This window comes from Hyalella azteca, unplaced genomic scaffold (assembly GCF_000764305.2).
Source record: "Hyalella azteca isolate HAZT.00-mixed unplaced genomic scaffold, Hazt_2.0.2 contig10792, whole genome shotgun sequence".
NCBI lineage: Eukaryota > Metazoa > Arthropoda > Malacostraca > Amphipoda > Hyalellidae > Hyalella > Hyalella azteca.
The window spans coordinates 113,603-141,363 of NW_025940813.1; the positions used below are offsets into that span (position 1 = coordinate 113,603).

Here is a 27,761-nt window from a genome sequence, read left to right on the forward strand (position 1 = left end):
ATAGCTGGAAATGATTCCAATTCATAAATTGCACCGACAATGATGGTTCCGTTGATGAGAATCATTTCGACTCAAGGCTACCGCAATCATTTATTGGTTGACGCCCGAGGCGTGTGATGACATTAACAAATATAATTTTTTCATCGACGTTTTGAACGAAATAATCTATGAAGTCCTAGCGCTGCGTGTCTACTGAATTAAGAAAAACCGTTTAAATCATTTTAATGTGACTGCGTATAAGATAATATCACATTCACGACTAATACCAGCTTTGTTTATCCGAAGAAACTGAAATTATGACATATGTGTTCTACAATACTTTAATCTTGAATCACGTTTGAAATTTTTTCTTTGTGGTTATAGAGTTCTATGAGTTAGTGTGGGGTCTCTTATAAACGGTGCATGATTTGTATTGCAATTTAATTGCAATCGATAAGCGTCGTTACTTCTGAACGATCGAAGCCGCAACAGAACTTAGTGCTGTGCTGATGGTGGCTATTGACTGGCCGACGGTTGGCCGAACATAAGCATGTCTCCTCTTTATAAACGTTTTAATAGACAGTCTATTGTATCATATTTTTTAGGTTAAGATATATCAGAAAAAGTAAATTTGTAAATTAATAGCTGCAGTAATCGAGCAGGCTAAAATTCTGTCATGAGATATCTTTTTATGAGATATCTTTTTTCCATCGAGTCGATTTTTCACCGATCGTACTGATGACATCCTTGTCCTCCAGATGAGCTGAAATGAAGCTCAAAAGTGAATAGTTTGTACTATAAACGAGGAAAAAACAAATTATTTATATAGATGAAGTTTTCGCTTTGTTTTATCCTCAAATGATAGAAAAACCGACGAATAATACTCACTGTCATAGAAATATATCACGCAGCTGATATGTTAGAGCTAGTTCGCTCGTTTGGACACGGACTCGAGTAATCGAAACGTGCAAATCGATGCGACGTGCATGTTGGTTTTTACTAAGGGAAAAATTCTCAAAACTTTTCGCTACAGATCTTACCAAGTCCAAATCATTAAAACAGCAATAATGAAGTTCCCTCTCTACTATTTCAGAAGGATGAAATTGCAAGAAAGAGATTTAAACATATTTTCTTTTTCGCTAAATTTTGTTCAACTGAGACCGGATGTAGTTTAAAAATTTCAGCGCTTTAATTATTCGCAGCTCAATTTCCTCCTGATGTTCTTCCGCTCACTCAAAAAGTAACGGCCAACGCAAGGCTTCACAGGTGCGTTCTCCGTTGGATTTTTCAGCGAGTTGGGTAAGGTGGCCGTAAAATATCAAGTTTGTGCAGCTCACTGAAGCAATGTGGCCGGCCGACGGAACCAGGTTGTTCAGGCAAAGCCATTCCGAGTTAAACAAATGGACGGATAGCTTGCGAGCAACGGCCCAAAGCTACCTACCTACTCTATTGAAAATAACAGCAGGATTATTCTAGGACAATGTACGGCCAATGATCAGCCATACACATATATATGTATACGAAGCTTTATAAATTGACATGAGACTCCAAACGTACGAAGGCTCTTCTTCCGATCAGCCGAAATCTTTTGTGTGGGCTCTCGCTGTGCTGGAACGTTGCTCGGCTCTGTACCTGACTTGTCTCAAAAACAGAGCCCCAGATTAGGATTTGTCTTCAGGATTGGCTGGAGGAGAATGCCAGTCTTATTGGCATTCGCGTATGCGCGCACAAACGTGTTGGCTTGGCTCGAGTAGAGGCGGAAGTCGAGTGAGATTGTCTGTAAAAAGTGTCATTGGAAACCCCCGTGATGATCTGCTTTTGTTTTAACGAAAGAAAGAAATAATGTAACAGGACTTACGAAGATGAAAGCTGTTGTAAATCTATATGCTTAGTTATAAAGCTTTCTCCTCTGGTAAAAACTCTCAAAAAAATTCTTATTCAGTTACATAATTTCACGTTACTATTATTACTTCTTTCGGGCTAAAGAATTGTTGAAATATAATTAACGTTTTTGCAAAAAAAGTGCGCATTGCAAAGACTGAAATATTACTTATAGATTCTCACTTTAAAGTTTTTATGTTCGCATTAATGGTTACAAGTGTCAATTCAAACTGTTTAACTGTAGAACTTTGATTTTTATTAATAAAGACTCTTTTTAATAACACTTAGATGACTTGATTCCAGCTAGAAGATAAGGAGATAAGATAAGTACCAGTATATATTTTACTCAGACTGGTTACGCTCGGTTATGTTATGCTCAACGAGGTCTTTTAATGCTTGAATTAGACAAATTGAGAAAAAATTAAAAAAGTCTAAAAAATAAGCTTGTTAAAGAATCACCCCAGTACTACAATTACTGAATGGATGAACCACTAGGGAAGGAAGACTTTTTCCCATAGGAAAAATGTTTTTTAACAATAACGTATAACAGGTCGAGTTTCTACATCATTTTTAATGAACTCAGATAGAATTTCTTGTAGGTTGTAGATTTTCAGAACGACATATGATGGTTTTTTTACGCTCATTTTGGAATCAATCTAAATGATACCTGAAATAAAGAGTGTTTCCAGTTTTAATAGGAAGAAAAATATGAATTAAAGCGAATAATTTTATTTATATTCCATTTATTTGTTTCAATAATCCGGATTTCTGATTTTCTCTATTACACGTAAATTTCAGCTAATTATAATAAATATGTAGTGATTATAGTATTCAATATTCAATGAATACGATATTTAGGTTATAGAGATCAAAATTTCAAGACGTTCAAGTGGCTGCAAAATTAACAGCTCAATAAAACCAGTTGAATTGAAATTGAAATAGTGCCAATGTTATCATTATGGTAATTTCATTTATCAATTATAGAAATAACGGCAATTATACCTACTGACACGCAGAGCTGGGCAGCGCTACTTGGAAATGTAGCGGCGCTACCACTACCGCTACATGCTCTAAATGTAGCGGGCGCTACCGCTACCGCTACACCCACTAGATTGTAACGGGCGCTACCGCTACCGCTACAGTAAAATGTAGCGCGCTATATTAGCCGCTACAATGACCAAAATTATTGGAAATCTCTAAATATTTATTGGTCTGCTATTGGGATTTAATGATAATAAAACATTTTTAAAACATATCAATGCAACTTTATTGCAATTAACCTAACCGAACTAGTATGGGTTACCCCAGGGTTAGATACAGTAAATAAAAGTTACAGTTATTTTTATGTTTTACCTTCCCTACATAACCGCTACATTGCCTTAAATGTAGAGCCGCTACCGCTACCGCTACATTGCCTTAAATGTAGAGCCGCTACCGCTACCGCTACATTGCCTTAAATGTAGAGCCGCTACCGCTACCGCTACATGTAGCGCGCTACTGCCCACCTCTGCTGACACGTACATTCTAAGCGCAGTATATGTATTACCGGAACGTTCTCCACGAGAGCGTCCAAAGCTTCCCATCAACTTGGCTTCTAGGAACTTTTTCAAATTTGTTTTTTTTTCAGAAGTAAATGCTGGCCAGGATTTCCCTGGGTCCAAATTAGCCAATCTCAAGAGAAGCAATTCCCCCAAATTTTGCCTGGACAGTTTACCTAAAAAGACAACGAGCGCCCAAAACAATTGTGACCCTGCGAGGCCGTGCGTGAAGTGTTTTGGGGCGAGCGTTACTTGGAACCTTCGTGGCAAGAACCTCGTTCAGAGTCAACAACGAGATATTAGTTGCATATATATTTTATTATATCTTATTTATTTATTTCTCCATTTTGTCAGGTGTCTAGAAGGCCTATGGCCAACAACAAGTGACTCGTTGCCTTCTGAAACGTTTACTGTTGAGTTACACTTTCTTATGTTGTATGCTTGAAAACTATTATAAAGTTGTGGTTTGGGAGGACTATAGAACATCTATATGCAAAGTTCTATTTTTTCTCTTTGCAAACGTCTGATGATTGATAAAAGCATTTATTAGAAGTTAGATTAGATGTTATCTTTCATATCGAAGATTATCATTTAAGTGCCTAGAACGCCCGATGAGTGCTCAAGGGTGCTCCTTGTGTGGTTTGAACGTCCGTTGAGAGCTCAAGACGCCTGTTGAGAGCTCAAGGTGTCTGTTGAGAGCTCAAGACGTCTATTGAGAGCTCAAAACGTCTGTTGAGAGCTCAAAACGTCTTTTGAGAGCTCAAAACGTCTTTTGAGAGCTCAAAACGTCTTTTGAGAGCTCAAGACGTCTTTTGAGAGCTCAAGACTTCAGTTGAGAGCTCAAGACGTCCGTTGAGAGCTCAAGACGTCCTTTGAGAGCTCAAGACGTCTGTTGAGAGCTCAAGACGTCCGTTGAGAGCTCAAGACGTCCGTTGAGAGCTCAAAACGTCCTTTGAGAGCTCAAGACGTTTCCGTTGAGAGCTCAAGACGTCCTTTGAGAGCTCAAGACGTCTGTTGAGAGCTCAAGACGTCCGTTGAGAGCTCAAGACGTCCGTTGAGAGCTCAAAACGTCCTTTGAGAGCTCAAGACGTTTGTTAAGAGCTCAAGACGTCCGTTGAGAGCTCAGGACGTCTGTTCAGAGCTGAAAACTTCAGCTGAGTGCTGAGAACGGCAGTTGACTGCCAAGAACATCTGTATATAACAACTTCAATTCTTTGGGTTGCCACGACGCCTAAAAAATGCCAAGTTTACAGAGGTCGCTCAATCATTTGAAAGTAATGCAGTGGGAAATTTTTTGGCATGTTGTTTCAACAGGCACCAGGTTCATAATATTTCAATTATTCCTTACTAAAAATACACTTGATAATTATGCTGAGCATAAAATACGCGACTGCGAATATAAATTCCCGTTAGAAGACTTAGCCAAGAATACTATATTAAATACAATAATAATATGCGTTTAAAAGTTATTTTTTTTTTAAACCGCACTTCTAAAGAGGCCGGTGTCTCCGAAGTTACACATGTACAATGAATTTCTCATCTTATTTTTAAATATTTAAAAATTTTCAATTTATTAAATTAGCTTTTTAAATCTGTCAATTGATTCATGCATTGTCTCCGACTTTACGCAAGTGTGCAAAATTTCACATCGATTGTACAGGTAGAAGCTTGTTAAATATCGATTATGAGATTTGTAGCAGACAAACAAACAAACAATAAGTGACGGTAAAGAGAATTGTTCTAAAAAGCAATGCAATCAGGCAAAAATGAAAAATGCGCTTTAATATTTTTGCATGAGAGAGATTAAAATCCTTTCCTGTGAAATTTTCTTGACGGGTAAATTTCTTTTTTTCTGAGAAAAAAAAAAGAAATTTTTTTTTCTGAGAAAATCCATAAAACGTAGATTTTTGTATCGGTTCCTGAAATTAAGTTTTTCAGATACTTTAAACAATAGTATCTCACAAATTACTCTCCAGCGCTAAATTTTGTGCTTCAGAAATTGAGTAAAGCACAATAGTGGCTACCATTGCGTGCATTTATTACGATGCATTTCCTGCATTACTAATTTGTTCATGCACGCTAGCTGTGACATACGTCAGAAAATAATTTGACTTGCAGCTGTTTTCCTGTTCGGACTTTAGGTATTGCATCTAGAAGCGGAAAACTCATGTCGCTTCTATTCCGCTAACAATTTATAACAATAATATATTGGAATTAAACTGAGCACTAGATCTTCGGTGGCCTTGAAAAGTCGCGGCAGCCGATAATGCAAAATAAATACCAGCAAGTTATCTTTCGTGCTATTTGGAGTTTATTTATTCGAATTCGTACCTATAGTTGTTAATTACTAGTTGTTAATATTTCATTACTAGTTCAGGTGTTCGTACCACTATAGTAATGAATTATTCATATGGAAATCATTGACCTAATATCCGCATAAATGATATTTTCGTAGTTTGTTTGCTGCGGACCGTTATATTTATCAGCAGGCACAAGTTTCTATTCCCCCGACGATGGAACCGAAACTTAATATTTTTTGGGAGATATAAAGGCAAACAGATCAATTTTAAATTTATTCTTCCCATTTCTACGTCTGAAAATAAAACTGGAAATTTGTGAATACTTTTTTCGTATAAAACTGCCTGCATTTTTGACGATCAGATTGAGTTGTTTTAATATTTATTTGCTGTTTATAAGTGGAAGAAAAAGCCTGATACTCCATCAAAACATTGTGTCTAAGAAAACATGCAAGAAATTATCTAATATAATTAAATTAATTATGAATAAATTATGTATATGGTGGTGTATATTGTGGCTAACAGCACAAAATTAGCTTGTATACATCGATTCATCAGAGAAAGTGACTTTTCTGGATTGATTGCCGGACTTAGTAAATAAGATTTGCAAAGATCAAAAGATTGATTACCGGTCTTTGGTATAGCAATAAAAACTCCCAGTGGATTCATTGTAGACAGCCTGTGCTCTACATTTGTTTCTTTACTCGATCAATTGTGCGGATAACTTTTCCTGAGCGAGTAATGAACTACCTTCATATGCTGGTCAATATATGTAACCTATAATACTTCGTGATCTTCTCGTAGGTAAAGGACAGGAAATTAAAGCTCTGTATGAGTACTCGGAGTCCAAGTTGCGACAGCAAGAGTCTCCTATGTATATAAAATTTCAAATGGAAATTACTGGTTGATGACCAGTGCATTCTATGTAACCAAACCACCCATGAGCTAAACGCGACATGAGCCTAGCACAAATGCAGTGCAGATCGCATGGCCATTCTGCATAGAAGTATTTATTTGTTTATCTTTCATTATTTATTATTATCTTATCATAAAAAAGTGAACAAAATAATTGAAAAAATTATACTCACACTTTGAGTCCGGCTACGTTTACTGATTCATTCTTAAATAAAAAAAAGCGAGCAATCCTTTTTTTAAACATTTAGATTTTTGTAATCTCATCACCTCAATCCGCAAAAAGTTTCTTCTAATGTTTTATTATCCTCAAATTTTCTAAGTTAATTTTTTAACGCAATTAACGGCAAAAAATTTATAAACCACTCCTTAAATCGCACGCAAAAATTTGACACGACGTATTACTGTGAGGACATTAAAGTAGGCAATGTCTGAAGTTCTCGCTTTCACGAGCCGTGCAACTTTCTGACTGCGTGATCGATGCACTGAGGAAGAGCCTAAAGTTAGAGCCAGATTTCTCGAACAAACGGCAGGCGAAGAATTATCGATTACCTTGAACGTTGGCTGATGGCAACCGCCCATGCATACCTCACCACGGTGGTAGAGTAAGTTCTATGTAAGGACAATTCTGGATTATCATCTTAATACATTTTTCTAAATTATTCTATTTATACAAGGAAAACCACTTTTTATAACATCACTCTTCCAAATTTTTTATCTACAACCGTATTCACAATTCCGTCATTTGATAGAACATTACAAATTATCCATAGAGGGTTAAAAAAATATCAAAAAAGTTAAGGATTCACAGTCGAATGTTACCTATCCATTTTAAATTTAAAAAGTGCTATTTGCATTGATCTTTCTTGAGCATTAAACTTTTTGATGCTCCCTCACACAAAGTTACTTATAAAATACGAAACCATGTTTAACGATAAGATTGACATATTTTGTGTTGAATCCAATTCCTTTACATCAGCCGCCTCTAAAGCAATCCTTCCCCTGAATTCCCGTGAAATAATCCTTCTCCAAGTGCCCTCTACAACGAACCTTCTCCTAAGTCTCCTCTAGGAACAATTCTTTTCGTGATCTTTATCTGAAGCTGCTCTTGTTTGAAGCTCTCTCAATAATCACTCTCAGTCCTTTTTGAACTGCCGTTTGCTCCAAATAAGAGAAATAACTAAATTAAAATTATTTACTTATTAGTGTATGCGAAAGCCTTTCAGCAGAGCAGATCAGACGAGTAGTTTCTGCCAAACACATTTGGAAATATAAATTCAATGAACGAATGCTTATCTTAAATTTCGTTTGTTAATAAAATTATACGTTGAACCTACATACAGTAAACATGAATAAATTTGAAAGCATGAGATTCAGTAGCAGAAACCTAAGGTGCACTTGTGAGATAATAGGCTCCATGAGAAGTTATTTCTCCACAATAATATAGTTTTCTTTCACTTTTTATTCCCCGATGATGTTTTCATTCACTTTCGGCTAAATGTTTTCAAGTATTTGGAGTCTCAGTCAGAGAGATACTCGAATGTTCGGTTTAAATATCGTAGACTTTTTCCTACCGTCCCAATTCCTTGGTATTAATCTCCGCGAAATTAGCCGTCGCTTGGTAGCAAAACGCATATTTTTTGCTTTCCGCTTCAAATATATCAACGGAATGCATATTCATAAAACAAATATTCATTAATCACAAAGAATTATGTAAAATCGATTTTAACTAATCCCTTAGATATTTCGTAGCTATGAAAAACGGCTATCAAAAGTATGGGACATGTAGACAGGGTTTGTGTCCAGGCGTTCTACTGTCAGTGTTGCAGTCACGTTAGCAGAGACTGTGTCTAGTCGTTCCTGACAGTCATGTTCTGCGAGTATTGTACGTTCAGGCTTAAGTTTACCAGAGATTTAGGTCGTGTCATGCAGAGACCGTTCATCCATCAAGGAGAGGCGCTGTAGAGCGAAATATGTTCGCTCCGGTCCCTGACACGAAGTATCGGCAAAGCTTCAATGGCCGTCCAAGAAAATTGATGGCCAGCTTATGCGAAGAGGAAGCTACCACAACAAAGGTGTCAGTGACACGGTTAACAGTATGGGTTGCTGAGGCCACATCAGGAATAGAATTGAAGCAGCCTATTTCATTAGACTCTCTGTCACAATTGGTATTCAACAAGTTGAGCGATCGCCTGCCTCAATTATGATAATAAAATTACAATATTTTGCCAAAATAGACGGACACTAGACGATTTGCAAGCACTTACATCGAATATTTCTTTCTTGCATATATTCCAGAAAAATGTGGAAATCTCTTTGGATCACTAAAGACGTTGCAGGCTCGCTGTATTGTATAGAAAACAGTTTTCACGCTTTCATATTCAGATAGAAGATTGAAAAATGATTTTAGCATTGAGCTTATCCATAATAAGTATAACTGTTCAAATAGGACGAATGCTGTCATCGCTCAGCTATAAGAGGGCAAACGTTCATGTGCGATGCTCACCAGTGTTCATTTATTTAACTGGTAGAGACGAGGAAATAGGCAAGAAAATTCATTCTTTTCCCTTTTTAAATGGTACGGAAATAAATTTTCAGTAGAATGCGAGATGACTTTCGGTATCGCAGCTAGATTCCCAAGGAAAATTTCAATATTTGAATGGATAAATTCTCGAAAAGACTTTTAGATAATTATTTGAATTAAGAGATTTTTCTCGCTCAGTTAACAATATAAGCAAAAAATGGCGGAAAACAGCCCCCGAAAGGGTGTCGTATTGTCCAGAGAGATTAATAGAAGATGTGAAGTCGTCAATATTTGTCGATTTGAGCTAATAGTTTAGTTGAGTGGTGTTTTCAGAGGTGTATAGTAGGATTCTGTTAATAATTCGACATAGTAAGCTTTCATCATCCGATAGCGATTCCGGTTTGATCTTAAATCTCGAAATTGCGGCACCAAAACAGTATTTGGAATTATCAATGAACTTATGATCAAAGATCAAGCTTTCGAAATTGTAGCACACGGTTGTCAAGATTAGCGACGATTTTATTTTTTAACGGGCGGCTGTTAGAAATGAATATTATCGAGATTCAAAGTAAATAATTTGATAATACACTAGCGTCTAGCACAGAGAACACAAAAGGAATTAAGGATCATTTTTTATGAGTAACTATTCCTCTGGGTCTAATTACGTGACGGTTACTTTATCATCAGTCACAGATTACGGAAAAGAAAACCCGGATCATCAAGAAAAGTTTAAGGGCAGGAAGATGTTTGCAGTCGCTTATCAGTAGAAGGTTTTCCTAGTTCCTTTGTGTTGGCAAATCCTCGATTGAACGCAGCCAAGGCGATATCATCTGCCCCTGCTGTAACAGTCGGCTAACCTAACTGCTAAAATGCTAGGGATCAACTCCTTGGGCTAAAATCTTGAAGCAATGATGCGGAGACCACTCTTTTTCTGCGTATACCGTCCCTCTCTGCCTCACGCTTTCGCCGCTGCCTAAAGCTCGCAGTATCATTTGTACAATTGAGGCTTCTGTCTCATCCGTGTTTATGGTCGGCGAGGGGCGGGTCGGAGCCGAGGGGCTGAATGTGGTTAGTGCAGAAAGACGACTTGGATTCAGGATTCCTGGGAGAATTGTGATGGGCTTTGCGATAAGGGCTGCCAGACTTGGCCTCTCTTAGACTTGCCTTCCGCCCTCAATAAGATGGCGAGCAGAAAACCTTGGAATCAAATCAATATTGAAATTCTAACAGATGAAGATCTGTACATCCGTTCTGAACAACAAGTTTAGAGTCAGTCACTAGAGTAAATTTCGCAATTTTGCTCAAGTAAAGTGTTTTGTTCTTTGCAAACCACCAACTTTGCAATTTGGCAGAATCGGGTAAAATTCATCGAAATTGTGCAGGCGAAAATAGTGATGATAAAGATCAGTGGAGAATGCTGAACATCAAAGCATGTTCATGAAAAAATGTTCTCGTTTTGACTGAAAACCGCGTTTTTCATAACTGAAGTTATTTATATTCATGCTGGTATGATTTGGAACATTCAAGATTGTGATATGTTTACTGCATTTTTTCATATTTCCGTGAAAAGGTATTTACATGATAACAATAAAGTTGAATACATTCGCAAATCTTAGATTTAGATTTGTAAAAAAAATAATTTAGATTTTGTCATGCGGCAAAGTAATCCACTTTTATATTCATCTTTAACTTACTTAGCAGCTTGATGTCCGAGAGAAAAATTTTGGAAGCGTCAACCGTAAAGAAGGACTCATATGGTTTTTTTCCGAGTATAATTATGTGAAGTACCCTCTTCTTACCGAATATGGATGGCAAAATTCAATTGGCAGTTAACAATGGCAGTAATTACGTTACTTTACTGCAGTGGACTAATATCTTATATTACAAAGTCGTAAAAGTCAATAAACCTTAACGAAAACTAATCTACATTTCAGCAGAACCCGTGAAGCCCTCTTACTTTAAGGTTTTTGACTCTTATTTTTTCCATTTTTCCCACAATTTTCAATCGGAGCATACAAGGCTCGCAGAAGGCGTAAATTGAACAGAATTAATATGGTTCTGGGGTCACAATTTTTGCCAGATATTTCGTTTGGTCTGCACCCATATTCTGCGTCGTTCATACATTCGCAGCGTCAGCATAGCGGCGCATTCTTTATGTGGTGCAAATCTTCGATCTTGCAGCCGCAGTAGAAGCTGCCACAGCGCTCTGGGTCATGACTGTTAGTCGGCGTTGATGTTTTCGTCAATCTCTTTAAAATGCGCTTAATGGACACCACATCGATTATTGACTTTGTTCAGCATAATCACTAGTGCTCCTTATAGCGATAGGACCTTGGGACAAACTTTCATGCATGCGTTTTTGATGTGGTTAGTGTTGTTCTGCTTGTGATTCCAACTAAAACTTTGATGATAACTCAATAGTGTTAAATCACGAAACTTCCCAACAGCATCCACTTCGTCACGCTATGAGGTAATCAGCGAGGCTAAGTTTCCTGAAATCGTAATGATTTTTAACAAATTGTTATATTATACTAATCAGCAACATAAATAACTAATCCCATTGATATGAACTTTATCTCATGACAAGAATGCCACTGCGAACTGCTATGCTGATTAAATTTTATACCATAATGACACTCACTGTTACATGCGTTTAAAAAATTGCGCTAAGGTCCCATTAAAATGTCTATGCATTGAATCAGCAGAAAAAATATTCTGCTAAAATGTCGAACGTACTGTGTTGCCACCGAATTAAAATGCACATCTCAATGAATATAAATCATAAATACTTACTAGTCATGTTACGTTACCATGCTTCCTACATTTTTTGATCAACATGAAGATTTTTATAAACTCAGGTTCTATTTCTAAAATGCAATAATTTAGAACTCAGATTCTACAAGGTGAAAAATTTTCAGCACTTTTACACTTATCAAAACCATTAACAATTAACATAAGTGCAAGAAATGCATTTTGATAATGAATATTTAAAATCTATATCAACTTATTCCACTTATTCGCCTCGTACATTTTCGCTTTTTCTCTCATTGCAGGCAGCGAAGGCAGTTGGGAGCAATGGTGGACCTACAGTGGCATTTCTGGTGAGTGTTTAATGTTATGATTTCCTGTGGAAAGGGTCTACCAAGCTTTTTTTAATTGAATCTTAATCTGTTTTGTTAATCAAGCGGACTCGTGATAGAGCGAGTTATTTTCTATTTATGAAAAATGTATACGTATATTTGTACAATGAATATATAGCAGTCAATCCTATCATCTTTTGCTTCATTTGATACAGAGAAATGCTTCATAATTATATCTGTAAGTGAAGAATGGTTGTTAATGAATGAAATGGTTCGAAATTATATCTGTAAATGAAGTCATATAAATCTTCTTAGACGAAATTAAATCTGAAAAGTATTAAATTACGCTCTCTGAAAAAATTAGAAGAAAACACAAGTAAGGAGGCAGACTGGGGCTCCAATCCCATTTTTTTATTGAACTCTGGTTATAATTTGATGGACTTTTTTTGAAAGCATGGCAGAGTTTTGCTCTGTTAGTTGGTGGAACCTTAGTGCAATTGATTTTATAACGGTAATTCGTCATTCATAGTTGCTTGACATTTCAAATGATTAATTTTTTATACAAGGCAAGTTATAGTCAATTGCTCATCATTTCATTACACATATTACTGCATTCAGAGATTTTAGATGTTGGGAGGAGGGTCCACTAAAAGCTGCGTGCATTCTAAATAATAATTTTATTATTAGTACGATAAATAAAACGCGTTTACCCGTTTGCATCATAACCAACTTTAGTTATCACTAAAGCCTGATGAAATATTTATGTCATAAAGCCAGTATGATCAGAAGGGGCACATATCAAAGCATATACCGCCCACAACAGTCGGACCTGCAGCGCCCAGGCGCCATATTTTACATTGGCATCCTCCTCTTTTGCATCGCAAATCTGAATATTTATTCTGCAAACACAGTAGAAAATTGTCGTCCAAAGCGCCCAGTGGCGGGCGTGACCGGAATGGTGGTCGGATGTGGCCACTTTAAGCTCGGATTTACAGAACTTGCGGTGCGTGTGCGAGCCACTAACCAAAACCAGTGCTTGCGTCTTTACTGAATTTGCGTTCTGTGTGAGAACTTCTGATATAAAACTATGGTTAAATTAAAGTGCATACCTTTAGCATCATCAAGGTGGACCAAAACAAGTGTCAAAAGATAACAATAAGTGTAGTTCAAATTTGTTGAACTTTAGCTCATTAATTAATTGTCCGAGAAATGAACCGAACCCAGGGTTTTCCTATGAAAAACGTCCAACGTACGTGCTGGGAAATTGAATATGCGATTAGTGGCTCGAAGATCACCTATGAAGAAAAGCTAGATTCATCACTTCGAGGATCCTCACTTAATGTGTAAGTGACATAGCATATCAATTGCTTAACTTTCAAGACCCTGTGTCAGGGCTAAACGGAATTCATGAGAAGTATTGTGAGTTACCATAACATAATAACAAACTCCGTCAAAAGCTGGGCCTTGATTTTTCAAGTCACTAAAGAAGCGCCGTGCAAAATTCAATTTTCAATTCACAGCTGTTTAAAGAGTATTTAGGATTATTAAATTTAAGATATTTTGAATACTAGCTTAAAAAATCAATTTATTACTAAGTATCATAATCAGATATTCAAACAGCTTGCCCTACAACGGTACTCGCAATAATAGAAAACATTGTGCGAAAATTTTCGATAATTTCATTTCGTAATAAGGTTAATAATGTTCATCGAAAACATATGTGATAACAATATTGGTCAGCCACTGAGGACCTTGAATGGACAGATGTAATTCGAGCGAGCTGTAATGGAATGAAAAGCATAATATTTACTCCTTGGTTTTCTCGAATTGTGAAATAGTAACAGTATTTTGTGAGCACAAAGGAAATGTTCGTATTTCTTGGTTTCACGGTTATATTTTATCAATTGAGAAGTTTCACGCAAATTAGACCATATTTTGTTGAAGATATTTCTTTGAAAACATGTTTTTGGGTCGTGAAGGCTTCACTATCGTCATGCACCTTCTTCTGGCTAAACGATTCGTTCCGAGTATTGAACTAAACCTTCCATTTGCACATAAAAGTTTGAATAAATGATAAGTACAGGTCGATATGATTTGCTGGACAGCGTATCAAGCTATGAAAATGATATTCCTCAGAATTTGATCACTGTATGCTGAAAAGTTTTCAGACTGCAGCTAAGTCGATCCATTTCGGATCAATCATTCTGGCCACGCCGCAATTTAGTATTGTGAATTATATGCGGATCAACGGCGGCCAACCATCGACCTCTGAAAACCACCGAAAACTAAACTGAAATTTCTAAAGAGTGCCGAATTTGCTTAGTTTGTATTAGGTTAGTTTGGGCATTTGTGGCAAAGTGCATTTGAGCACCTTGGACAAATCTCGCAAAAGCTTCATCCATCAAAACTTGCAGTGCGTACTTTTGTTGCGAACTTTGAGTGGGTTGTCACCGAGTGACGATTTTACAGCACAACTTTGTGCTTATGCTAGGCTTTGTTGGAGACGGCCGCAGCCCTGTTGTTATGGTCGTACGGTGTAATGTATGCATCACTAGTAAATTGCTCATGAATAGAGCTGTGAAATCAATCATATATATATAAATGGTCACAGAATTATTTACTGGTAACAAAAGAGTCATAGTACAATACTTAGAGAGTTTTGAGACTGAGTTATAGTACTGCTACGTATAGAGCAGTACAGTACTGCTACGTACGCACTTACAGTGCATTTCAGCAGACAATTAAGTTCAATCAGGACTGTTCCATACATCAATAAAAACCATCAACTGAACGTAAAGGTAGCGATAAATTCTTCGCTAAATTGGATGCAGCGGTAAATATTGCGTTGTTCCCCGAAAAAATAAGTTTGTGACTGGTAACTTTAAACTCATCCGTGGTTTAAATGGTACGATATTGGAATACTGATGCTAGAACAACAATATTTCACTGACAGGGACCACTATTTCTTCTCTTTACTGTCCACCTTCCTACGCTTATGAATTAGAAAATATTATAGCATTAAATTTTAACCTATAAAAGTTTCTATATTATTAAGTTTTAGAGCAATAATGAAATTAATTGAGAAGTTGAGCATGATGTATATAATTATTAATTGATACGATAAAAAAGCTGGAGCGCTGTCTGAAAATAATTAAAATAATCCATTCTAAGGGATAGTATCCCGTAATAAGGATTAGTATCCATCCCGTAATTGAAGCTCATTTTAATGAAAAGACCCATTACTTATTTAAAATAAGAAAAGAGCTTTTCACTAGTGCTATTGTGCATGACCACTAAAAATATATGATATTATCTGAATCATTCTGAATCAATAACGACAGAATGTCTAACACGTTCACAGATTTCTATAACATCATTCATTTTTCGCCGCACGAATGACAGAACAGTTTTGCGAAACAGAAACTTCGAACGCAACAAAATATATCATAGAGAATAAAACCAAATTTTTTCACATCATCGCAAAAACAGAGCCCCTACAATGAAAATTGTTAATAATAATTATATAACACGATGAGTCGATGACACTCTTATCACTTTTTCGCTCCTTTCAGGCAGTCGGCAAATAATCGTACCGAACTCAAGAGAAATAAGTAGTTTGTAATTTTCTTATATACGGAAATAGATCACTCCCGGAGACTGTATCAATATCGTTGGCTTGTAATTAAAGGAGTTCGATAGATGAGGATAACTACTATCCTTCTTATAACCTGAAGTCTCCATATATGCATCGGAATTCTGCCAACATCCATGCATCAGATTAGTAACTCTTCGTTTTGCCGGCACAGTAATCATCGCATAATACTGCTATTTTCATATTTTAATCCACGAGTATTTTTTACATGGAAATAACAACTCTATTTTATTAGGTAGCTACAGTGAACAATTTCTCAAGCCCCAGTAAACTATTGTTCCCTTCAATTTCAGAGTGGGTAATGACTAAATAAACTTTCCTCTAAAGAAAGCATATATTTTCTGAGTAGACTCTTGCCTCTACCTCGGATCTCACCGTCATTTGTATGCTACAGCAAAGCAGCTTAACGACCGCACGTAGAGCACCTACATTTCAACACCCTCGATCCTGTACCTATACCGCAAGCACTTCCATTCCAACACACTACAACACCTACACTACAAGCACCAATACATCAAGCAACCCCATGCACTCTTACTCCTACTTCAACATTAATCACTCCCTAACTACCACTCCTACACCACCACTCCCACACCACCACTCCCACACCACCACTCCTACACCACCACTCCCACACCACCACTCCCACACCACCACTCCCACAATGAACTATTCAACACGTAAGGCGATCACAATAGATGAACTATTCAACACGTAAGGCGATCACAAAAGATGAACTATTCAACACGTAAGGCGATCACAAAAGATGAACTATTCAACACGTAAGGCGATCACAAAAGATGAATTTTGCTTTAGGTTTTCTTAACTAATTAACTAAGAAGCTCCACGGTTGATATTAAGGACTTTTTCTCTTCGACCGCAGCGAAATGGCCCTGAATATCGTGTATAAATTGTATTAATATTGTTTACTAATTGCCACACCCCCACTCCCACACCCCCACTCCCACACCCCCACTCCCACACCACCACTCCCACACCACCACTCCCACACCACCACTCCCACACCCCCACTCCCACACCACCACTCCCATACACCACCACTCACACACCACCACTCCCACACACCACCACTCTCACACACCACCACTCCCACACCACCACTCCCACACCACCACTCCCACACACCACCACTCCCACACCACCACTCCCACACCACCACTCCCCCACCACCACTCCCACACCACCACTCCCACACCACCACTCCCACACCACCACTCCCACACCACCACTCCGCTCTTCAATTATGTTAATGAAGTGGCCGGTTGGGGCGGCCAAGAGTCTCATCATAATAACGCCTGCTCGTCCAGGCCGAGGCATCAGCGGTCGTTAATCCTACAAATGACTTCGCTTGTCTGTCCTGCTGTCACAGAATCAAACCTCACTAATTTATTGCATAACATTAATTAAATATAGTAATTAACAAAGAAATTTAGATACCCAACCTCAAATTCACGTCCCGTCAAATTCATGTAATTACGTGTGTTATGACTCTTTAAAAACTATTAACTATAAATGATTGTAAACTATAACAATTTGAAAATAGGTAACTTTGATACCACGCTACAGGCTCGAGGGTGATTTCTATTGCACCAAATTAACCTTTATTTCTCGCTAAGAAATGTAGTCAATTAGATTAATAAATAAATAAATTAAAATGTCATTCACTAATCAAACACTCCTCTCGTGATTCCAGACTCAAGCTCCATTGATCACATGTACCATCACAACTAAATCTAAATGTCACCATGTCAAATAATGTCGTATCAAGGTATAAAAAGAAACTTTCAGAATACTTAAAAAACTAGTATTTCAGTTTTATCATGTTAATCAGTTTTATCGTATATAGTTGATGAAAATCATTATTCCTTAATTTCATCCGCGTTAGTGTTTTCTTCGGAATCGAGTGTTTAGTAAAAATTTGATTGCAAAAGTAGCAGACATATAACAATCAAGATAATAGCTTCTACTCTTAAATGAGTACATGAAAAAAAAAAACAGAGTTTCCTGCGACAATCCCTGAATTTCTTCAATTCTATGAAATTACAAGTAGTGGTTAAAAATTCATTTTGTGAACGTGTTGCTGCGAGAAATTCAAGCCTGCACTCCAAGAGTTCAAACTTTAACTCTACACTCATAATTGAAGTTCTTTTCATGGCTACGAATTACATTGCGTGACCGGTCAATTTTGGTTCAAGTGTAAGTACAGTTTAACTTCTGAACGATGAGCGTTAAATTGAGTTGTTAATAATTTTTAGCATTACTTCTAGCGGTCAATGTAGAAAACTATTGCATATTCTTTAAGCTCAATTATGTGTCCCTAACTAATTCAAATAATTCGAATTTTTAATTAAATACTTTCACACCGATATAATATGTGTATTAATTTGAGAAGAAAATTTCCAAGAAGAAGAAGATAAGAAGCAAATTTTTCTTATTTAAATCTCACGATGATCTCGTCTAGCAGGCAAATAACAATAGGAATGTCTGGTAATCTAAAAGCTAGTTGTTTCATGATTTAAGTGTCTCCAATATTTATTTTATGCATATATAATTTTGCACATATTTTTATTATATTAATTATTTTTCTCATCGCATGACTGGCCGGAAATTATTCAATATATGTTGTTGAAAGTTTGAATACATAAATTTAGATTTGAATTGAATGACTTCTATTATAGTTCAAACTGACAAATTTTGATGGCAATAGAATGAAAGAATATTATTCTACTCCATGCTTTGTTAGCCAAACAATTTTGGCAAAGAACCTACAAACTTTTCTTCATATCTTGCATTTAATCGAAAAAAAATTATTCTGCTGTGCGTTGCGCACCATAGTCTGAAACTAAGCAAGGAACCCTGCATGTTATTTTTGATCTAATTTGATCTTATTATGAAATTAGATCAACTTTTTCTTCAATTTTCATAAAAACAAATCATTAACTTTAGAATGAAGTGCATTCTGAAAATTTCCTTTAAGAAGTAACAATTACTCTCACAAATTAATCACACTAACTGAGTCACACTCTCCACACAATTTTTCGCAACATGTACAAAAAAATTAACATTACAACTGAAGTAATTGTTATCAATAGTACTGGAACTTCCGAGAGATTATGATCCAAAATTGAAACAGAGTGTTGCGGGTTTGATACTCGCAGTTTGTTGTAAAAGTTGTAGTCGAAATCAGCGGGTTGTTTAAGAAAAGCTAGACTGGAGAAGTGAGATATGGATTTCACAACCGCAACTAACTGTAGCATATTTGGTGATATATAAAATTGCAGACAGGCTTTCCGTGGTTTTGACCTCAACCACTTTTTTACCTATCCAAAAGACGCTTATGAGTGTTTCCCAATCTTCGAGGATGGCATTACTGGTTAATTTATTTATAATTAAGAAATTTTCTTCTTCCAGAAACAGTTCTTGAACTAGAAAAATTATTGATTCGATTGATTGATTGGATTTATTTATTCAGCTAGATTTATTTTTAGATTATATCATTAGGAAAAATGATTGAGACTTTTTAACCGCCAAACAATTTTGGCTTCTCGTCTACGAGTCATAAAAAGATCATAAATACTGCAATTAATTTATTTTTGTTCTTAATTTAACCTTTAGTACATTTTCATTGTTTGCTGCTAGCATTTGATGCCACATTTCCGGCAGAAGGATTTACGATACAGAAACTATTTGCCCCGACTGCCCCGAACTTTCTTATTTGTCCGTGATCGAGCAGCCCATGCAGAGGTCGACTTGTCGGAACAAGATTAGCTTCATTATAGGCGAGGCATGATTTACAGCCTCCGATAAATTGCAGCCGTGTGACAAGTATCGATTACCTTGGCAGGTCAGACATACGAACAGTTGCGATTGACGGATAAGTTCAGTAATTGACTCGTAAGAGCAAACCTGCTCGATCTCAACTAATGTGACGAGACGCAATTGTGTTCGCATTGCTGAAAATCTTGGACGGATTAGAGGCGGCCAAAGCCTGCCTGCTATGAGTCACTCTTTGGGTTGTGATTATAGCATGACAGCGTGACAGTAACGCTATATGTCGCCGTATTGTTAGCGCTGTAACATTTGTGTGTACGAGGTACACGCTGGCGACCATTGATCAGGCTGCTGTAGTGCCCCCTCTTTGATACACACGCACTGGCCCCCACGGTGTCTCACTTTTTCACGGCGCGATAATGCATGGCCTCTGCACTATTTTTCTAAATTAAGCTGGAAAAATAATCACATTTTTTATAATTGTTATTTGATTTTATCCACCTGTTAAATCCGCATTAAAAATAAGTTGATGAAACTTTTCAATTAGCACAATAAAATTTACTCACATCACTGCACATTTATTCCAATACTTTTTTCTTTAAAGACGAATCACGAAAGAAATTAAATTTCAGTGTCATGGCCTTCTGTTTTTCTGTAAATTTGACCAGGGTTAAATTAAAGCTTTAATATCTTTACGATTTTTATTTATTTTCTTGTTAGACTCAAATGTTTCATCGTCGCAATATATTACTTTCACGCACAATTTTCAACAGCTGTGTGATTTTTCCCTTTACATCAGAACTTAGCCTTGAGAAATCGATGACTGAACTTTCCAAGGTTATTATTTTAGCAACAGAAGCTTGGAGAACCTTTTGTGATGGTCATTGCTCTTATGTTTTATATATCTGCACCTAAATTAATAAGATTGGTTTTACTGTATGAGAAGTAAATTTGGTTAAGTAAAAAACTCGAACATAACGATGAAAATATAAACATACTTTGTTCACCAATTCTATTATACTATCGTTCCACTTTCCGCGTCATTCGTGCCAGTTTCTGCAAAAAAATAAAACGGAATATCTCTATTAACACGCTTCGTTCTCCAGTCTCACTATTAAAAACTTCAAGCGCTGACCCTGGACTAAAGTTCGAGATCGAACTGAGATTGGGATTCATCCTTGAGTGAAGTTAGTTTTTTTTTATTGAAGCTGATTGATTTGAGTCAAGCCTTGACCTACAGTCGTGTTGTGGCAACTCTTGACCTGCAATTTTGTTGACTCAAGCCTTGACCAACAGTCTTGTTGTGGCAACTCTTGACCTGCAGTTGTGTTATGGCAACTCTTGACCAGCAGTCGTGTTATGGCAGCTCTTGACCTGCAGTCGTGTTATGGCAACTCTTGACCTGCAGTTGTGTTGTGGCAACTCTTGACCTGCAGTTGTGTTGTGGCAACTCTTGACCTGCAGTTGTGTTGTGGCAACTCTTGACCTGCAGTTTTGGTGCTGAAATTTATGACAGGCAGCTCTTGACTGTCAGCTTCAACCATGCAAGTCGAGAACATGAGTCGCAAACATGCAAATAAAAGCAAACAAAACCCATAAGACGTCATAAGCTGCAAAAATAAAGCATGTGTTCAGTACAAGCCTCTGCAAAGCTGCAGTGCATAAATCTGCATCGCCGGTGACAGAAGGAAATATGGGTGCGACGGCGTCGAGCTTTGCCGCGCTACTGAAGAAAAATGCGTCCGATGTAGCCAGCCATTTGCGCCCTTGTCGAAACGCATGTAAAGCGCCCCGCAAGCGCTGCTGTCGCTGCGAATTATTCTCTACTTCTAACGCAATCAGAAAAAATCGTCTCCGAGAGGAGAATATTTTGTACTGGGTGCTTTCTTCGAGGGGAAAATGAAAACGTTTCTTGTTATCACAAATGTGCAGAATATATCAACGAAAAACTAGCATTTGAATGTGTTAAATATGCCAATCGTTTTATATGTTATTTTAGAAACTAAATTAAAATTATAGTACGAAGTTATTTGATTTTTTTCTTTTTTGTTCACTTCAAAAAATGTGATGTATATATTTTCTTGCGGAAAAAGTTATGGAATTATATATTTTTCTGTCAAAAAACTTATATCTTTTCTGAATTTTTGAAAATTTATAAATTAATTCAGGAATTTCGATAATGATTTAGTGCTTATATTAGGTTTCGTTGATTCCCAAAATTTAAAACTTTTGCATTATCAATCTGCGACAACTTCCGGCTAGTAATAACAGTGATGTAACGTTATTTTGCAGTCCACTTCTTCTCCGGGAAAAATTCTAAAAATATTATCAGAAATATTGTGTAATTAGACCGAGTAATGTGACAACACCTTAATTTAAAATGAGAGTATGCATTCATATGAATTAATATAAACTAACTTGGTTGAAAAATCATGTAGTGAAATGTCTCTGTTTCTATTGTTAAAATCATCACATGAATCAAGCAATTTCATCTATCTTGTTAGATAAACTTCTGTTAAAACATTGATTTGCCAGTCATTTCAATATTGATAATAAGTTAATCACTTATTTCCTGACTCTCACATCTGCTTTCCATGTCAATGACTGACAAGAAAATTCTGGAATTTTCAATCGGTAACATGATGTCAATATCCTAATGGCATCGATGCAAGCCGGGCCGAGCGTTAACCTAATATGATTACTTGTCGAATCTTTGGTATTTTTGAAAAAATTTTAGCATTACACCAAGTTACCTGGAATTGTTTGGTTATTCTAGGTATACGTGCTCTTAAATTACCAATAGTGATTTGGCCAGATTACAGTAGTTGTCAAATTACTTACGACGCCAGAGTTTCTGAATTTCTAATCAAATAAGTTAAATTTAATTAAAAAATTTTCAACTGATAGTAAGCGTGTGAAAGTATAATATGGAACTTTCTCGTGATTTGGAAAGTTAGATATGTTTCGGTTGTTATTTGGGTGTTGAAAATTACACAAATTCAATCAAAATAGACGATCAGCAGTAACACTTATTTTCCTTTTCCAAAAATATGAGTTTTACAAAACGAAAAGTGTGAATTGAACATTTTATGAAAATGTTACCATTTGTTCGAAATTAGAGCAGTCTGTGTACGGTTGTCAGGAAATAGAATCAAAATTCTACATATACGAGATTTGGGAAGTTCGATATACTGTCAGAATGCGACAGTTTGTTCTCGACTTTCTAACAGCCGTTGCTAGTGCATGAGATGAACGATGATTGAACTGTACGAGCGTTCCTGTCTCCAAACGATTGATGGCCGAAAAATGTATTCGATGCAACGAAAATGGCACTTGATATAAATTGGCTCAAAATATATGTGCCCATAATAAACATGTATTGGTGAATGTACGTTATAATAAGCATAATACTCAAGCGAAAAATTCAATTTAGACACGAGCTGTAACACCTAAAGCCAATACTGGGAGCGAGTTTGACTGCGTTCGAGTGGCCGAATTACAAGCGAATGTTTTACCTGATTTTTTTTTTCTACGTACACATTGTAGAGGTCTTGATTCAAATTATATTTATTGTTTGAATATTAGGCTCAAACCAAATATTTATATATGCGTTGTATTTTTATTATTAGAGTTGTGTTAGAATTGTACGAATGTTGTAGAGAATTTTGGAACCGAGATCTGAGATTGCTTGAGAAAAGTAATAGTATGAATTTGGATGGGCTTCAAAGCAACGTCATGTGTCTCGTGATGCTTATCCCAGTAAACTGAAAGCTAATCGCTGTTTATTTGTCAAGCCATGAATGTGAACAAGTGCCACAGTTCTCATGTTTTAGGAAAACTCTTAATATCAGTTTACGCAAAATAAAGTGTTTTATTTGGCCTTGTTAAGTTGATCAATGAACTCGTGGGCCGTGGGCTTCACTATATCCATGACTACATCTGATTCGTCTTTCACGAATCACGACTAACGATTCATCTGATTCATTGACTTTGTCTGCATATCGTTTTTTTAAAGTTGACGTTATGGGACAAACAAATTACAACCACTAATTTAACGTAAATTTCTGATAGGTCAAAGTCTGTATCAAAATTTAGGTCCATTTTATTATTTTTCACTTAGGTTGTCAAATTCGATAACAGATTGGCTCCATAATTCGTAAAATCTTCAGGCGTTCGCATTGTTTATTCGATGCACGAATAAAAATTGGCGACTTCGCTCTATGACTCACCAGACAAAATCCCGCTAATGCTTTAATATTATTATTTTCAACTTCCAATTTATTTTCTAAGTTAACAATATTTAATATTGCTCATTATTTTAAATCAACTGAACAGTTTAAGACTTGTGTTGCGTCTAGCCCATTATAAGAATTTCACTTTTACCATGAGAACGTGGGGTATGAAAATTTTTTCACATTACTATCCAGAACTCAATGGATTAATGATTTAATTAGTTGTTATTATTCTTTGATTTAAACGCCTGCTTGTATTTAATGAGCTCACACAGTATTATTAGCCTATGTTCACTGGCAGATTCTCACTATTAAATAATTAAAATTAAGAGACTGTGTGGATTTGTCTTCTAAAATTGTATCGTTTTCTGCTCTCAATAATTATTTTTTAGCTATTTCCTGCTCTTTTTATCTATCAATACTTGTTTCTTAAATAAACCATGACATGTTCTCTCTCCTTCGACAGGTCCTCAGTTCTGGGGCCTGCTGAACATGAACTGGAACATGTGCGACAAGGGCCGGCGTCAGTCTCCCATCAACATTGAGCCCAACAAACTGGTGTATGATCCTCACCTTCGCCACGTGCATGTTGATAAACACAGGGTAAGTCCGTGCAAGCCGGCGCTGCTGCGTCTTGAATACGCAAGCTCTTCGTAGTCGGGGGTAAGGGTAGACAAGGATGGTTAGCTGAGAGCAGCGTGAGATGAGGCAGAACAAGGATGGTTAGCTGAGAGCAGCGTGAGATGAGGCAGAACAAGGATGGTTAGCTGGGAGCAGCGTGAGATGAGGCAGAACAAGGATGGTTAGCTGGGAGCAGCGTGAGATGAGGCAAAACAAGGATGGTTAGCTGGGAGCAGCGTGAGGAGAAGCAAGGCTAGGTAGCTGGGAGCAGCGCCAGGCATTAAGCCTAGCTGGAGAGAAGCAATATAATATGAACCAGTAAAGAAAATGATCGAAGACTACGGTGAAATATCAGTACAGGTTGGGCGAATGCAAGACAACGCGATATTATAAGTAGCAGAAACTGAATCAATTTAAGGTGAGTACGTAGTAATAGAGATGAGCAAAGAGTTTTAACCATATTCGCCTAATCAGTACTCCTAAAATAGTGGAAAAGAAGCTGATTCATAGAGTATTTATGGTATCACAGAGCATTTACAAGCTCTTTAAAATATTTCAGCCTGCTTAGTCCTCGATTCTCTTTCTGTGTTCCGTGCTTATCGTAAAAGGATCGTTCCTTAGAAGTCCTAAAAGCGTTTGATCATACAGAGTATCAAGGAATAACATAGCCTTTTTCCACACAATAAATGGTATTAGAACTCGTTGAAGTATTCGCGGCTTATGTATACAACCCAAAAATAGACATTCCTATAATCGAGTGCGAGAATTTGATTAAATTATTTGTATTTAAAATTTTTCCGAGACCCTGAAGGTTTTCGAACATCCCGATGCACGAACGCAGCAGAATTAGGGAGATAAAAATAGTAAATAACTTTTATGTTCAATCCCGATATATATTTGAATTACAATGAATTTTTTGAAAAGCATATGTTCCAATGATTTATTGATTTATTTTAGAGTAAGTTCCCAACATTATTGAGCTAACACAAATTTTATAACATTTTTAGTTTCATGTTTTTGCTCCTTCAAAAAGACAAATTTCATTTTTCAAAAAATTCTTATGCAATCGCAAAAATTCTTTGTGAAGGTTTCCGATTATTAAATGAGAACAAAATCAAAATCAAAATTTGCTCCAAAAAAGGCAATTGATTATAAGGAAGTGTGTTTTCCAGCATAAATTCTAGTTCAAAATCGTATTCAAAACTTCCAAACTCGTAATTATTTCTTCCCAATTATTCATATATGGACCTAATACATAGAATTTATTAAGTTTTAACAGAACTTGTGTTCAGACTTCAATCAGGATTTATGAACACTCGTTTCTTGCAATCGTGCATTAATAAAATTATTAATTGAATAATTTCAGTCCGCTCTGCAATCATTAAGTATTTACTCTATGCGACTCTAAAACATAATGTCAAATTATTTCACGAGAAAAGATATGATTGCTGTTTGAATGACAATATTTGTCTTTAATTCATTCAAACAAATTGAAATATTTTGCAATATATTTTACATATTTAGATTGAAGTCCCCACTTAAATTTAAAGAGAAAATTCATTGATAGGGGAAACCTCTTGTAGTGAATTCTGTTTGAGCCGCAGCGCTTATTTGTATAATTATTACTCAATATCTGTCTTAATACTCGAAATTGTATGAAATACCTCACGTACCCGTTTCCCGCTCGAAATTGATGTTGAGAAAAATCTATTCAGTGTTGTTATTTAATTCAGTTCGACTTGACGAAACCTCATGATTCTATTGAATTTCTGCGTAGCAACTAAAAGCCATTCATCTCTAACGGTCTGACACAATACAAGACGTCGATAATTTGTGTCTGTCGAGATTGCTACGAAGGAAATTTTGACTCGAGTTTGCGAGTGAAATTGAAGACGAGTTTGAGAAGCGGAAGTCCGACATGCGATGCCTTCATCTTAGACGTTCTCTTTCAGGAAATAATGAACCAAATCCAAAATCCTCAATCTATTGTTTGCTAAAATATCTTACGTTGATCAAAGTCTTGTAATGTTGTTTAATACGAATTATACATCAGTTTTTTTAGAATACACTTGATCAGAAGGACAAGAAAATGTAATTCGTGTAACTAATGTAAAACCGAGATGTAGAATTGGTCTCCTATTGTCAATTATTATTGTGGAAAGTGAGAAGGAATCATTTAATGAATGCCGTCTCAGGGGTTGAAGTAAAAAATTGTTTTGATTTCTATTTCATAGATTCCGCGGAATAGTTGTTTCGATTTCTTGAATGGAAATCACCAAAATAATTGGCTGGTATGATGGTAAAATGGTTTTGCAATCAAGTTGTGGCAGGGATAGCAAGTAAATTTGTTGTGGTAATTCTCTTATAATACGTGGCAGTGAATCGTTTCAATACTTTCCATGATGCAATAGCACTTAAATTGCTTGAATGACTAATCTCAAAAACATTTTGTTCTTCGGACAGACAAAATTTGTTCAATACTGTATAATAGCTGTAAATAATGCCATTACCGGAATATAATATTTCAAATTTTTTGCTAAAACTTCAATTTCATGGACACTTTTACTATTCCAAATGCAATATTAAATCTTCATTATTCATTTCGGTAGAAGTAATCGAGTTATTTCTGATTGTATATTAGGCTACTCATTGTGAGACAAATTTGATTTTTCCGCACGTGAGAAAATTTGAAGTTTTGTTTTTCTCTCAATCTTTTTTCTCTGAAACACATAAAAATCAGGTTCGACGTCGGGGCCAGCGTCTTGTACATTCTCTTTAATGTCCGCACTTAAAGTCTAATTTCTAGATCCGCTATCTCATAACCGATGTAATGGAAGCTGCCATTAAAAGAAGGAAAGACTCTCGCGATGTCCTTTATCGGAACTCAAGAGATAACACGAGTGGATTCCAGACTTAAAGTCGCTTTTTTGAGAGCCGTTTAGCGGCAGGATATAGGCAAGAACTCGGCCCTCAAATGCCACAATGAACCTTTATCAGTTGCCAATATGCCTGCCACTTGAGCCTATAGTCTTGATACTTTGGCTTTCTTAACTGAAAACTGTTCTTCGTTATTGCTATTCCCGAGACTCTACTTGTCCTCCAAGTTTTATTGTCCCGGTAGCTGTAATTTGAGAATTTTCTTGTGAACCTCCAGGCGAAAACTGCGAACGCTACGTGCCTGTTTGCTTGGCTGTTCTCTAGTTCCATCCTATTGATGTATATAAAGTGTTCCATGTATCCTAAAACTACTAAA

General features: G+C 36.5%; 1 protein-coding gene across 1 annotated transcript in view; it reads left to right on the plus strand.

Annotated features, from left to right (window-relative positions):
- LOC108680619 (carbonic anhydrase-related protein 10) overlaps positions 1-27,761 on the plus strand; it is a 72,106-nt gene that overhangs the window by 25,485 nt on the left and 18,860 nt on the right. The window contains exons 2-3 of the mRNA XM_018169493.2: positions 12,185-12,232; positions 24,354-24,490. Coding sequence (XP_018024982.1) covers positions 12,185-12,232; positions 24,354-24,490 — 185 coding nt within the window. The remainder of the gene's footprint in view (positions 1-12,184; positions 12,233-24,353; positions 24,491-27,761) is intronic.